At 41.5% G+C, this 15770-nt stretch overlaps 1 protein-coding gene across 1 annotated transcript in view; it reads left to right on the top strand.

Moving 5' to 3' along the window:
- Positions 1 to 318: 318 nt before the first annotated feature.
- Positions 319 to 15770, top strand: part of LOC124788655 (aminopeptidase N-like) — a 94435-nt gene continuing 78983 nt past the window's right edge. Inside the window, exons 1-2 of the mRNA XM_047255932.1 lie at positions 319 to 514; positions 14604 to 14790. Coding sequence (XP_047111888.1) covers positions 319 to 514; positions 14604 to 14790 — 383 coding nt within the window. The remainder of the gene's footprint in view (positions 515 to 14603; positions 14791 to 15770) is intronic.

Below are 15770 nucleotides of genomic sequence, written 5' to 3'. Positions count from 1 at the left end.
GGCAGTGTTTTTACACCATATTGACTGTCACCAGCAGATTCCAGCTCTCGCTGGCACCAACTCAACGCTCTCTGAACAGTGTGCACAGCTGTAACTCCCTGAGCTAGCCATGCCAAAGCAAAAAAAAGTTTAGCGAGTGTTCTATTCGAGGTCCCAGAGCCGCACAAAGAGTTGTCAGCCGCTACTCTCATCGGCCTGGCGCTAGCTTTCAGTCCAAGCTGCCAATCCGATTCCATACTTCGAGCTCTTGCTGTCATCTGCATACAGTGCATCCACACTGCAGCTCTACCCCGCTCCATGATGACCACACCCGCCCATATGCCGAGGGCAGCTGCTACCCACTGCTCGCTGCCAACCGCCAGCCACGTGCCCACGCGCCCCCGCTTGGCGGCCGACTGTCAGAGCCAGCGACTCGGAAAGTTAGACAGGCCCAGGCGGCACGGCACGCATGGCCCGGTGCTGCACTCAAGGACTTGTCCGTCGCTGCTGCCCACGACATCTGTGCTGGCCACAAGTAGTGTCTTTTTGCCGGTCGTACCACAGAGTGCCTTCCACTCTGTGGCGCCACCGCAGCTAACATCGGCGTGGCGCTGCTTCACCAGATAACGCTCTCTGGCGTGACTGGAGCGTCTGACATCGCTCTGCTGCTAACTTCTGGGTGAGGTGGGAACACGAGCATGCAGTGTATAAGCTTATTCGTGGCACACTAACCATCCTTCTTTACGGTCGTAGTTTGAAAAGAACAATGAAGGACAACGTGAATTGTACTGGAAACCTATTAACAATAGCATTTCAGCATGATACATACCCTTTGAAACATTTTAAATATTTTCTTCCATTACTGACATCTAGACAATATTCGTCAGCGCCACAGAAATTGATTTAAATGTGTGTTTGCTTTTGCCAATGGTATATTAGCACTGAAAAGTTTAAGCATAGTGAAGACACTAACAGATGAGATAAGAGAAGTCTGGTTGGTATTCTACCAACACAGGCCTGAAATACATCCAAATACGAAGGTAAGAAGGTGAGAAAGTGACCCATTGACAGTGCAGGATATAACATTACCAACACAGGCCTAAAGTACATCTAAATACGAGGGCAAGAAGGTGAGAAAGGTGACCCACTGACAGTGCAGGATATAACATTTTAAATGTCGAGTTCATTCAAGTGCCTAGTTACTGCAGTAATTTGGAATAACAGTGAGGATGAAAGTTCTGGTATTGAGGAAGTCTGCAAGGAATTATCTTTACGCTATGCAGAGAATGTACTTTAATAATCTGCTAGCGGGAAAAAGAAGAACAAGAATGTATAAAACAGTGATCCGGCTCATACTGTTTCTAGACAACATATAAGAAAATGGATGACATTCGAAAACACATTCAGGGGAGGAGTTGGGCCAAAATAGAAAGATCGACAGTACATGAAGAGGAAGGACAAAAGAATATACAGTAGTTATGGAGTGAAGTAGATCTGCTAGCAGTTAATAAGGGCAGGGGGGATACAGTGACTGGGGCACATATTTAGACAGCAAGAAGGAATCGGCAAACGTGCTCACAGAATAGTACCAAAGACCCAAACTTCGCTGGAAAGATGGAATGCAAACTGCCTTATGCTGGGAAAAGAGAAAGATATTTTACGAGACAGAGGAAAATGGAGGACAACTGAAGGACGATGTTATACACCATCTTCGCACTGATGGTTGATGAGACAGGCGTGGAAAATCTTTTTCAGATGTTTTTACTGTCAGTGTGAGGGGTTACCTTTTCCACATGCCCTTGCTACGATGGTGACAGCGAGGGAGCCCTCAGACACTCTCGAAGCAGGTTGTGCATGACACAGGAGAGCTGACGATCCCTCACCATCTCACCATCTCACCATCCACCCCCCCCCCCCTCCCTCCCCAAAACTATCACCATCACCGGCCCCCTCTAACGTAGGATTTAATGCTTTTGCTGCTGATTTTGATGATGATAATTCTACATATATGACCATCGACGGCATGGAAAAAATAAGATACGATTTCTGAAGTTCAGAAACGGCTCACAAACTAAAACTGAGAGACTGGAATGTGTGGGATATGTTCAAAAGCGAATGGTAGCCAGACTTCTCAGATTGAAGAAAGAAATGAAAGATAAGAAATTAGAAGATGGAAAGGCACTGACATTCTGACATATCACACTGCAAAGATCTTGTAGCAGAAGGCAGTTGAAAGCCGTACACCCACAAATATGATTTGCCACTTGCTATTTTAGATGTTATAAAACCAACTCTCAGGTACCCAACCAATCCTGAAATGCTGAAAAAATATGTACATGGGAAAAAAACAGAATAAAAGTGAGAGATGCAATCAACTTATATGGGCTCGTTGTCCTAAAAATTATTTGTCTCCTCAGTTGTTGTGAAGATAGCTGCCTGATGACTGTCTAATGTTCAAAATAGTGGAAATGTAGATAGGATTAAGCACCTGTAGAGACTAGGATTCCATCCAGCTGCATTCCCACTGGAGATACTCAGAAGCATCGATGAAGTGCGACTGGACAAAGCTCAGCCAGCAGAAAAAAAAAAAATTACAAAAGCTGGCTAGGCAAAGAGTACAGGGGAAGAGATCACTCCTGGAAGACGAGGAAGAGAATAAAGATTATGGATACGGAAAGCATTAGTCACTAGAGGCACAGCAAATACTGTCAAATATTGAAATAAAAACTTTAAATGCCAATTGATATAAACAGAGTTTTGTAGCTGTAATGTATCTTTTCTCAAGAACTGTAAGAGATAGCAACTTGAAACTTGGCATAGTTCTTAAGAATTACTTACTAGATAATCTTGTGCAGCACTTTACCATTATCTTTTATCTGAGAAAAGTCTCCTTCAAAATCTTATAAAAATAGAGCAGTCCCAGGAAACTGAAAACTGAAAAATTAATTTCAGAGAAACTTTAAACAAAAATCTGTTCCACGCGTTTTATTAGTCTCTTATGCAGATATGAACTGTGAAACTGCAGCTTTATCGCTTGATTAGTTTACAAGAAAAAATACATTACAGAAACAATGGTAATTAAAAATTCAGATCCTTATAAAATGTATGTTGATGCGCATTTCCAGACAAAAATTGCTCAGAACATCAAGCATTATGTTGTAGATAATAGTCTCAAGTCTTACTAGTTTAGCAGTTTTATGTTTGGTGATATGTATGTTTAAGTACAAGAATGCATTTTGCCCTGCGTCTGTCCTTAATGAAGTGATATCATAATAGCAGTGTGCCAATTTCAACTTTCCCTGTTATTTCCCTTTAACTTTATTCCTCCTACTTTTCAGAAACGTTTGTGAATCTTTGTCTAAAATATGTGCTTCCATGGGACTTAATATGGAAACTTCTGTTCCAGCGAACGAATAGTCTGTGTCTTCCATGGTACGACTTGTAAGGTTGTTACCTGGTCAGTGACATGATAGGAATAACGGTTGCGATCTCCTTGGGTTCCTTGCATAGAGACGTGGGTATACAGGGATGGGCAAAAATGTTGAAACACTGCGAGAAATGCATACTTGAACATAAATGAAGATTCTCGCTAAGCCTCAAGGTCGCGTTGTTGTGTTTCATCACTAACGGCATCTGTGCAATGTCCTCAATATGCTGCCGGTGTCAGTCTTCGTCAGAACACAGTTATGTATGATTGTTAATGCATTATATCCGAGCTAAGGAATTCTGACGTAGGCAAATTGTTGGTGCTCATATGGTGTGTGCTTTCTGAACCAAGACAGCTGTAGTGTTTGATGTTTCAAGGAGCACTGTGTCGAAGATTTATACCACATACAAGGAAAGCGAAAAACATCATCCACTAAGTCACAATGCGGACGACATTCTGTCGAGTGATCGTGACGAAAGCTCGTTGAAGAGGACTATTAGAAAAATAAGAGGACGGCAGCTGCAAAAGTCACTGCAGTACTAAATGTCTCCCTTGCGAATGCTACCAGCACGGAAACAACTCTGAGGGTCTCCATGAGCTGGGAATAGCACGGCGAGCCGGAACTGCAAAACCACTCATCCACTCATCAGTGATGCAAATTCCCGTAACTGGAAAACATGCTGCCGAAGCCATAGAACTTGGACCACGGAGCAATGGGAGAACGTCTTTTGGTCAGATGTGTCTTGTTTCCCACTGTTTCCCACTTCTGACCGACATTACGTCGCAAGAATGAAACATGGCGGCGGTACAGTGGTGATTTAAGTAGCCATGTTGTGATGACCTATCGGCCCCATGAGTACACTGCAAGGCTTCATTACTACCAAGGATTGTGTGACCATTTTAGTTGATCAGGTCCACCTCATTGTACAACATTTGTGCTCCAAGACGTCAGGCTCCTGTTCACACACCTCGCATTGTCCAGGATTGGTTTTGTGAACTCAAGGATGAAATGTCGCGTCTCCCCTGACCACCACAGCGACGATATCTCAATGTTATTGAGCTTCTAGGTCTACTTTTGAGGCAAAGGTGTATGATTGTTATCGACCTGCATAACCCCTACCTAAACGCCTACACTGTATTAGGCATGTTAATGTGTTATGTTTTTGGTGTTTCTACATTTTTATCCACACCGCGTAGTTCATGGGTAGTTGTTACATTGTGTAAGCGCTCAGAGTAGCCCAATTTCTGAGTTCTTTGCGAGAAACAGGTGTTTTCCATCACGATTAATATTCAGTCGCTATTGTTACTGTCTGATCAGGACGATGTTATCATTAGATCAGTCAGTAATGTTTTATTGTCAACAGTTGCTGATAAGGTATTTGACAGATCTTATTTCAACCGGAAGCAATCCAGATCGCTTCTTTTTTGTGGATTAATCTTGGTTGTCACACGTGACACTAGAGCTCCGTGGCCTTGTAAGTACTTCAGACGAAATTATCGGTTGCTTCTAGCGACTAATGTCTTGTTGTGTGTGACAGTGTACTGTTTTCTCACAAGTTCACTTCTTATCGATGTCAAGTGCAATCCCTTTGTGTATCACGGCACTTGCCCGTGATCATTGTAGGGCGTGTTTTGACTAGTGACTGATAGGTGTGTTCTCACAGGGGATAAAAAGTGGCCTGAAACGGACGAACGCTCATTCGTTCAGTGTCCAGACAATAGCAAAGGTGAGTTCCATCTTTAGAAGCTGAAGATTTCAGTAGTGTTGGGGTCTCCCTGAAGTGTATCTTAGAATTTTCTTCTCATCCAATCTGGCCGCTATCAGCAGTTACGTAGAGTTGTCTACACCGTTCACAGTGCCATAATCATGAGCTAATGAAACGTTTTCATTTATACGCTGCTAAGATATGGCACGAATTTTGCTTAAGTATTAGACAAACAAAGGAAATTTGGCTTGCTGAAGCGACGCCGTAAATTTGAGCGAACTCTTTTTATAATTTCGAATTTATTCTACATTAACAGTTCCATAATTTGTTTATTCATAGAAATGCTTTTAACACTGCGCCCTCCACTACTCTATATCAGAATACTACCAAATATATCTGTCACTTTCTGCAAATATTTTTTAAGTTTTTGAAATGTCTTAAGCGTTTACCTTGACTCGTCGCTTCTTCTTATTCAATATGTATTTTTTATCGTACAACACAGATTTTTACTGAGTCACGTTAGACTTACTTGCAGCGGATTTAACACAATTATGGGTTTCAGTCTTATTTATTTGTTCTGTTACTTTATTTTGCAGACGTTGCAGTCTCAGTAGTAGGTATTCTTCTCTATGTCAGTCTGCTTTAAGTTATCACTTGTTCGGTAACACTTATGAAGGTGATAGTTTTGCCACGAGCTAAACTGAATAATGTTGAAGTCGTAGTGCTCCTGAAGTAATAACAACGCGTGCCTCTGGAAACATACAAACATTAGGGCATAGTGAAATCCTGACTTATCTAAAACATAAAAACTTATCTGATACATCATGACCCAAGCCTCAAACAGTTAGACAAAATGTGATGCTACCTAAATCATTGTACAACTGCTTTCGAAACCATACGACAAGACTCCTCTTACTTGCCTTACGTACATATCTTTAAAAATGCGTAACACTGTGTTGTCTGTAATAATGTTATTTTTATTTTGCTACCTGTTTCGGTTCTGAACCATGAAGGTGTCAATGTACCATCATATTTTAATCTTGTAACAGTTTATATTTTTTCTTGGCAGTTATGGTTTTCTGTGATAACTTACGTTAAAACATGTATGACATGTGATACATCTGTGAGAATTTTTTGCTGTTGATGATGGTCTAGAACCTAAATCGATTGCAAAATAAAAAATAACATTATTGCAGAGAGCACAGTGCTATGCATTTTTTAAAGTTTGTGCATGCTTTTGACCGTCGCCTAAGCAACATGCTTAAGTATATAATTTGTGTACAATACTACATTTCGGATGAGATTTAATAACAAAAATTAATGTATTAGTCTTTCTACCACTACTCATTCTATTACTGAAACATACTTTAAAAATCAACAAAAAAAATTATTTTAGTTATTTTATGCTGAACATGATAATGGAATGGTATTGAACTAAACAACAGTAGTAAACAAAAATACCTTCCACGCTACGGTTTCTACTCGTTTACTAATTAAAAACATCTGAAGAGAATATAAAAACCTGCCTGCAAAAAATAATTTTTATTTTGGTTAAACCGTTGTTAGATGCTTTATATTGTTAGGCAAATGATCAGTTGTTAGCACAACCTGAACATCCTTCTCAGCTCACAGTAGATTTAGTGATATTAATTGAAGGTAAGTTTTGAGCAGACTTTGTTCTCACTAATTGTTTTGTGCGATAAATTCTTATTTATAGGTTGCACTCTACCATGAGACAGAAGTGGGTGGAAATATGAGCTAATTTTTATTCGTTTCCTGAGTAACAGTGACCCGAAAATCATGAGTTGGTGAATTTATCTGTTTGAGAAGCTCAATATTATGTTCCTTCCAGTTCATTCAGCAATATGTAGGCCGAAAACGGTTGAAACTTATTGCTTTATTTACAGAGTCAGTTTCTTGTGCCAAATTAATTGTTGATGTCAGTTCATTTGTAGTACATAACTGAATATACTATTTTACTTGAAAATTAAGGAAGAATTTGATTGCATATCGACAATATGATAATTTGTTAAACAACACTGACAATTTCTTTCAGTGCTCTTCCTATAACAGAGTTCTTCTTTGTGCTATCCGCAAAAAGTACTAAGTCAGCCTGATGTTCTTTGAACGGAGGGTCATTCACAGTCGAGGGTACTTCAGATAGTAAGTTATGCTTTATTATGGCAGGCCAAATAACTTTTATCGAATGCTGCACTATACTTCAGAAGGACACAGATACATAACACTATTTTTGAATATAGTCACCAGCTGTCTGTAAACAACGGCCGGAACGTTTGATCAATCGTTCAATTTCACAACGATAGAAAACCACTGTTTGGTCGCGTATCCGTTCTAGAACCGCTGTGGGAACACCCTAATATTTAGAAAAATCTCTTTCTGTCCCAGACGTTCTTTCAGCTTACAGAAAAGATGGAAATCGCGTGGCACAAGGTCTGGACTACCCGACCAGCAACACCCACGTCTAGGTCGATTGCACCAGTTCACTACAGCTGGACGCGACATTGCATTCCGCAGAATTTCACAGTGAGTCTATTTGGCATAATTGTACTGTCCTGCATATTTCAACTTCGAAGTACATTTTCAGTTGCCGCGCCATTTCGACCGCTCAATTTGATGCACTTGTTACCCGCACCGCAACAAAAGCATACCTGCAAGAAATGCGGAACACGTACTCCCTTCTCAGAATGCGTCACTCTCTTGGAACATTGGCTTTAGCGTAGGGCAACATTTGTAACATACAGTGATAAGACAAAACATTACGACCACTGCCCCACCGTTGGCTGCCGCCTGGTGGCGTTGCGGGCACATGGCGCGATAACGAAAGGACGTAAGCGGTTCAAATGGCTCTGAGCACTATGGGATTTAACTTCTAAGGTCATCAGTCCCCTAGAATTTAGAGCTACTTAAACCTAATTAACCTAAGGACATCACACACATCCATGCCCGAGGCAGGATTCGAACCTGCGACCGTAGCGGTCGCGCGGTTCCAGACTGTAGCGCCTAGAACCGCTCAGACACCCCGGCCGGCGACGTAAGCGGGGCAGACATGGACAGGAGATCACCCTAGCGAAGATATGGGCTGCAAATGGGGAAATGCATTGAGATAAGCGACTTTCAGAGAGGGTAGCCGGTGAACGAATATCTCGGAAACGGTGAAGCTGGTCGAATGTTCACGTGCTACTATCGTGAGCATCTACGGGCAGGGGCAGGACGGTGAAACTACCACTAGGCGCTAAATGGTCGGACGTCCACGACTCTTCACAGAACGTGTGTTTCGGAGGTTTCCCTGCTCTGTGGAGCAGGATAGATGGTGACCTGTGGAATCTCTGCCGAAAGAGCACAATGCTGGAGCACGCACAAATGTTTCGCAGCACACCGTTCATCGTACAGTGTTGAACATGGAGCTCCGCAGCAGACGACCCCTACATGTTTACATGTTGACCCGACGACATCGTCAGTTACGACTGCAGTGGGGTCGAAACCATAGGGAGCCGACCGTCGATCAATGGAAACATGTCGGTTGTTCGGGTGAATCACATTTTTACTACACTACGTCGATGGTTGTCTCCACAAACGCCCTCATCGAGGTGCACGGCACCTCGAAACTTGCAGCGGGATAAGGATTAAGGCTGGTGGGAGCGGTGTTATACTATAGGAGACATTTGCGTGGGAGCTGTGGTAGTAATCAAGACTCGCTGACATCTCCAAACCACCTGCATCCCTTCATTCTTGATGTCTTCCCAGACGGCGATGTCATCTTTCAGCGGTATAAATGTCGGCGTCTCGGAACCAGAGCCGAACTATCGTGGTTTGGCGTTGATGTCTCGGCGGCCAGACTCGGCTCGTGTAAATGCTGTGGGACCCATCTGGATCGCCATCGAGCGCCATCATCGCGTACTCAAATCAGCGGCCCGCTATTTACGCGAATTTCATGACTGTTTCCCTGTAGACCACCTGCTTTTATTTTTCCTAACAGATAAAAATCCTGAGGTGTTAACACTGATGAGCGTACAGTTAATTTTGCGATCTCATGATTTACAACTTTCTATTAATAATATTTGTAATTATCTGTATGGAATGGGCAGAACTCCAGTCATGTTGCCTTATGTTCCTTGGAATGTCTTCCAATATATTTTCAACACGACAGTAAGTCGTTCATGAGGCTTGTGACCACGTTGAAATATGTGAAATTCATAACCAGCGGTAGTAGGTCTCTAATAACAGTAAACAGTTATTTGATCTTCTTTATTACATTACGCGTTTCGAGCGTAGCCCATCATCAAATGATCCGTAAAAAAATATTTTATAAAACTATCATACGCACATAGTAATCCAGATCAAGACTTGATAGAGAAATAAATACACGTCACGCATTAGCACATAGATTCTACAAATGATATGTACCAAGTAACAAAGATGATGTAATAATTTTAAAAACGTTTAATGTGGCAGGTATAAAATCACAATTGTAAAGCACTAGTGCCAAGTGAACACGAGCAATGTCAATATGTCAGTGCGGATTTGAAGGAAATAGTACCTCCAAAAGTAAGACTAGTTTGTTTAGATTTACTCGTTTCATTTAATTGCGGAATGGCCTTATTAATTACGAAGAAAAAATCACACAAGGGTAATTGGCAAACAATAGATGAAAAAAATAACAAAAGTGGTAAACACACTGTTATATAAGCCACTACCGGATGAAGTTAAAACCAAATGGCCTAATATAAAATGTAAAAACTTTTACGTAAAAATACACAGCAAAGTGATAAAAAGCAATAAACCGATGAAACATCATGATTCTGATGAACATAAACGAACACAGTCGTATGTTGCCTCTGCATATGCACGGAGATGCGTTACAGCTAAACAGCTGAAGCATAATGCACGTTCAGAATAACAGTAACAATAACGACTGATGTAGGTGCATACCAGAAGGAATACTAGTAACAACAAAAGCAATAAATTACCAAACAGGATAGATAAACTGAGCAGACATTTTTATTAAAACTTAAACAATGCTATTAAAATATGATTTGCAACAGAACGGAAAGATTAATAAAGCTGAAATAAAAATTTCTTTCGTGGGATTGTGCAGCGGCAGCGGCATTAGTCAGCATGCCATCTGTTGTGAGCAGTTCTTAATCTTAATTTCTGGAGGCAATATTTCCTTTAAATGTGTGACGTTGTTCTTGTTAACTTGATAGTAGTAGCTAATAACTGCGATTTTGTACCTGCAGTATAATGTGTGATATATATTTCTGTATGACGTTTGATCTGGAATACCATTTGCTTATGATTGTTGTATAAAATATTTTTTGATAGCTCATTTGATGACACGCTATGCCCGAAAGGCCTGATGTAATAAAGAACTTCAGTTAACATCTGTTGATATTTTTAGCGACCTACCAGCATTGGTTATAGTTTTCATGTCCTCCAATAGTTGCAGCAGCATGTCAGGTACGTACTGTAGGTACTTGCGGCTATTGAGAATTCCATCACTAAAACAGGGGCCAATGACGTGATTTTTGCACAGTGCACACTACACTTTGACAGATCGGCGACGTTTCTTTATCAAAGTCTCTCAGCCAGAGTGGATTTTCTGCTAAACAGTGCTTATTATTTCGATGGATTTCCCCATGTTTTCTAATCGATGCTTCACCCGTTAGCAAAATCTTACATAGAAACAACTGATCATTTTGCTTTTTCCGCAGACAATATTCCGAGAACTATAACAGATTTTGAAAGTCTTTGCCACGGAGATGCTGATCGAGTGAAAAGTGGAGTTCAGTGCGGTACTCGCAAACGTTTCTTCGACTGATCTCACCAGCGCGTTGAAGCTGGCTCGTAAGGACATGTGAATTGTGTGTTACTGCTGCTAAAACTTTACTTACGTATCTGTCATAAGTTGCTGTTCATACGTCCAGTTTTTTGAATTTTTGTTTACAATGTTGCAAAGACAGATCCTAAGGGCTTCGCTAGACCAGGATATCTTTCGGCATACAACCGCACCACCTGTCTGAACAGTTAAAATCACCATCTTTGCATGCAACGCAATTTGCCCACGACTGAAGCAGAACTTTGGAAATGATAATCGCTATTCTGTTTACATGTAAGGCCACAACTGATTTGATAGCCCAATCCAGTACTGGTTCCCCGAGGATCAGTTTTTTTGTACAAGTTGTGTCTTATAGCAGCTATTGTGATTTCGTCAGCACTATGAAAATTATCAGTACCCTCTTAATACTTTCAGTGCTTTTAATAGAGAGAACAATATCGATTTCCTTATGGATTTTAATGATCCCTTAACGAAGAGGTGAGGGAAATTTCTTAAGAAAATATATTTGAAAATCTTAACCTCGTCAATTAATAAGTGCGAAGTTGTTTTATTGTAACCACTTCCAAGTTCCCCATTGTGGAAAAAGTATGAAGTGACAGCTGGTTGAACGTTATTACCGTTTTCGAGGCTTGGAACGGCTAGAAAATTTTCTAATTACCCTTAACCCTGTGCATGTGATTAGAAAATATTTTATCACGCTGTATCGAGAGTCTTTACCAGTAAAAGTAAGAGCGAGTGTAGCTACGTTGTGTATACAGGGTTCTTGCCAATCCGTTCTATTCTGTTAATTCAGTAAATATATCAGCACTCATGTATCTCTTTCCACATCACAAAAAAATACTTCTCCTCAGTTTAATTAAAGAAATTGTAACTTCCTGGTAAGTCCAGTACTTGCTCTTGTGCTTTATTTCACACAGGTTTACTTCGTTTACATGAACCATTCTAAAACTGCAACATGACAACCCAATCGTGAGTCAAATGAAGTAGAGCTTTTACGTGGACCTGAAAACCGATTGTGGTACATGAAATCCTGCAGCGAGAGCTGCATTCCAGTGTCTACTGTATGTTGGAGTACATGACCAAACAAACTCGTAATCGGTAAACTGGTATCCGAAATCCGAATTTAAGAGCTCCGAAACGACGCATAAAAATACATAAGTCGTGTTCCATGGATTCCGTGGAGAACAGTCTCTGTAACACGGAGGAAGTCAAGGGTATAAATTTTTAGATGCTGTACAATGAACATGTTCAACTTCATTTGATATCACAGAATAAAATTGCTAATGTTAATTAATATATAATCTAACACTATTTTAGGAGTTCTTGTGAATATACTCTTTAACGGAATAAGAGGAGTTGCTGATTCTTGTCTCCTAACTAATTCCTCTAATCTTCATTGCCTCGTTGCTTACGACTTCCTTTGTAAAAAGCTATTTCTTTGCTGTATTTTCTTTCTTCGAATTTTTAGTTATGCTACTCCTTTTTGTTTTTCGTTTTTAACTGTCGTGATATTGGTCTTATTTACATCAGACCATAACTGATAGTCTTCTAAAGTAATTGACAACTTATTCACCATTTTCTGCAGATTATTTTCGACGTCAGCAAGGCTGCACCGGCAACACTTTCCCTTCCACTGCGTACTCGTCATGAAAGAGCAGATGAAAAGGCAATATTTGATCAATAAAAATGTTGAAATAATCATCCTGGTCCATATTCACAGTATACTGAACGAGTGGGATGAAGTCCTAGTACAAAAAAAGCATCACAGAATCATCTCCAACTAGAACTACAGTCCCGACACAGTGCAGGTTAAACCCCACAATAGGACGCTGTTGCGCTGCACGCCTTATGTTATTTGAGAAACGGCAAAATCTTAACTCGTCCAACTACGTTACACACCTCCATTCAGGTACTTTCCAGTTTCAGTGTTGTTTGGCCCACTGTGCAGCTGTGAGGGATGGCCTTTTAGGTTACCGGACTCCAGATGTCCATTGTTTGTAATTCATTTCGCAATGTTCGCTCGCAAACTGTTTGAGACGGACCTGCACTCATTGACAGCAACAATTCCTGTCGGTTGTGAAACAGGTAGTCATTTACAAGGCGCGGCACTGGAATCTGGCCCCTATTGATCCTTTTCGCAACCACTGTTCTTAATCTGTGTTGCATGATTGCTAATGATAAACCGTTCTTTGTAGCTACATGGAACAGTCCTCGCTGATGCACCAACCTATCGGGCAACTACATTCGCTATGTTGTCATGAGCACGTCCAAACACGATATTTCCTTTCTGCCATTGTGCTATGTCTCAACGTCGACCCATGTCACTGTTCTGATTCTATACACCCGATTTGTACATACACTATCTGATCAAAATATCCGGGCACCACTGTGTAACGCGGAACTGACCACTAGATGTCACGAGAAGCGGACCAGCCAGTATAAAAGTAGGCGTAAAGTGTAGTAGTATCAGCAAAGAAGCAATAACAGTAGAATGGTCGGTTATGACAGCTCAGTTACTTCGAAAGTGGGGTATGCATTTGATATCGCTTGAGTAACAAATCCATCAGGGACATTCAAACCTATCTAATGCTGCTCTAGTCGACTGTTGATGAGGTGACTGTGAAACGCAAACGAGAAGAAACCACCGCAGGTAAACAAAGACCAGGCAGACCTCATATACTGACGGACAGTGACACTGTAGCACTGCGGAGGCTGGGTGAACAAAATCACATGATATCAGCAGATGGAATCACTCGCGAGGTCCAAAGTGCTACCACCAGTCTGGTGCGTAAAGAAGTAAAAGGAAGAACTAGAATGGTCGAGCAGCTACTTAGAAGCCACACATTTCGGCAGTCAGTTGCTAAACAGTGGGTGACTGGAAACGAGTGATTCGGAGTGAGGAGTCGCGCTCTATTGTCTAACAATCCGATAGTAGGGTTTAGGTTGGCGAATGCTAGGAGAACGTTACCTGCCATCTTGTGTGGTGCCAATGGTTAAGTGCTGAGGAGGAGACATTGTGGACGGGGGTGTTTCCCGTTGTTACTGTGTGGTCCTCTTATTCTGCTTGTTTGTACCAGATTGACAGTGCATTCTGTCGTAAAGCAGCATCCGTGAGCCAATGATTTGTGGACACTAACATTCTTGAAATGGACCAGCCTGCTCAGAGTCCCAGTCTGAATCCAATGGAACACCTTTTGAATGAGTTAGGATATCGAATTGGCTCCAGACCCCAGTGTCAACATCATTACTTTCTGTTGTTTTGGATCTTGAGGAATAACGGGCTGCCATTACGTCACAGACATTCAGACATCTCACTGGAAGTGTGCCCAGAAGTGTTCAAGACCTCATACAGGTTTATGGTAGACACATCTCATATTAATGTTCGCTAATAAGTGCCCAGATTTTTGTTATATGTGCGCACCAGCCCACAGCAGTGACTTAAGTTACCTTTGGAAACTCACATGACCGTCTCGTATCAGTTCTACACCATTTAGAGCATTCCTAGGAGATCAGAGTGCTCTTTTAAGGGTTAGGGTAACATTTCGTCCATAAAGCTTATGGTGATAAAGAACATTCGTGCCTTACCACTCTCCTCATTTTTGCTTTTTACTTATGCTTTCATTAGTTTACACAGGTATTGGTTGGTTTCCGAGTTTCTACATTACATCTCACCTTGGTGTCCAGATGAAAACAGTAGCGACAGCAGCTGCCGTGGCGCTGCTGATGGCGCTGGCGTCGTCGCCAACGGACGCGCAGAGGCTGCCGGGAGAGAGTTTGCCTCGCTCCTACAAGGTCACGTTCGCGCCTAACCTCAACGAGGGGTAAGTTCTTGGCACTGTCGGTTTTCTTTTAAACTTCCTGACATGCTGGTTTTGGAAAGGAGTGAGCTTCCTGGATAAATTCCACTTTATTATTGGAGGTGCACATGCGTTTCTCTGCAGCTAATTCACATAAATATCCCATGTTTTCATTAGCTGGAAGTATTTAATTCATAGAACAGTCTTTCCTTAATTAGTCTGAGATACACTCTAAGATGAGGAAACCTACGTATCAGAAAGGAGTCATCCAAACAGGACAATAATCCGTAGATGTCGTGTACATTTAAGAACAAACAATGATTACAATTTTAGAAAAAATTGGATGATTTACTGAAGAGAAAAAGCTTCAGAAATTAAGCGATTCAATAATGAGTTGGTCCTTCTCCAGCCCTTGACAAAGAATTTATTCGTCTTGGCACTGATTGATAGATTTGTTGTCCTTCTGAGGGACACTGTGCCAACTTCTGTCCAATTGGCGAGTTAGATCGTCAAAATCTCGAGCTGGTTGGAGGGCCCTGCATATGATGCTCTAAAACTTCTGAATAGCGGAGAGATCTGGCGATCTTGCTGGCCAACACAGAGCAGTAGAAACTCTCGCCCTATCTGAGTGGGCATTATCTTACTGAACTGTAAGCCCAGGATAACTTGACATGAAGGGAAACAAAATGGGGTGTAGAATATCGTCGACACAGCACTGTGCTGTAAGGGTGATGCAAATGACAACCAAATGAGGCCTAACATGAAAAAAATGGCACCCCAAACCATCACTCCCGGTTTTTGGGCAGTATGGTGACGACTGACAGTCTGATTGGTAAGGCTGGTATCCCATCTCTGTACGGGGCATCTCCAGACACATCTTCGACCTGGAGTCTCACTGATTGGAGTTGAATTGTCTACAGTGTTGAGTCCCACTTCGAAATGAACCCAGATGACCAATGGTGATGTGTCTGGGGATCCCCTGGATGTGTGTGAGTCTGTATGTC

This window comes from Schistocerca piceifrons, chromosome 3 (genome assembly GCF_021461385.2).
Source record: "Schistocerca piceifrons isolate TAMUIC-IGC-003096 chromosome 3, iqSchPice1.1, whole genome shotgun sequence".
Classification (NCBI taxonomy): domain Eukaryota; kingdom Metazoa; phylum Arthropoda; class Insecta; order Orthoptera; family Acrididae; genus Schistocerca; species Schistocerca piceifrons.
Note: the sequence above shows the minus strand (reverse complement) of the source record. Positions and strands in the feature narration are given on the sequence as shown.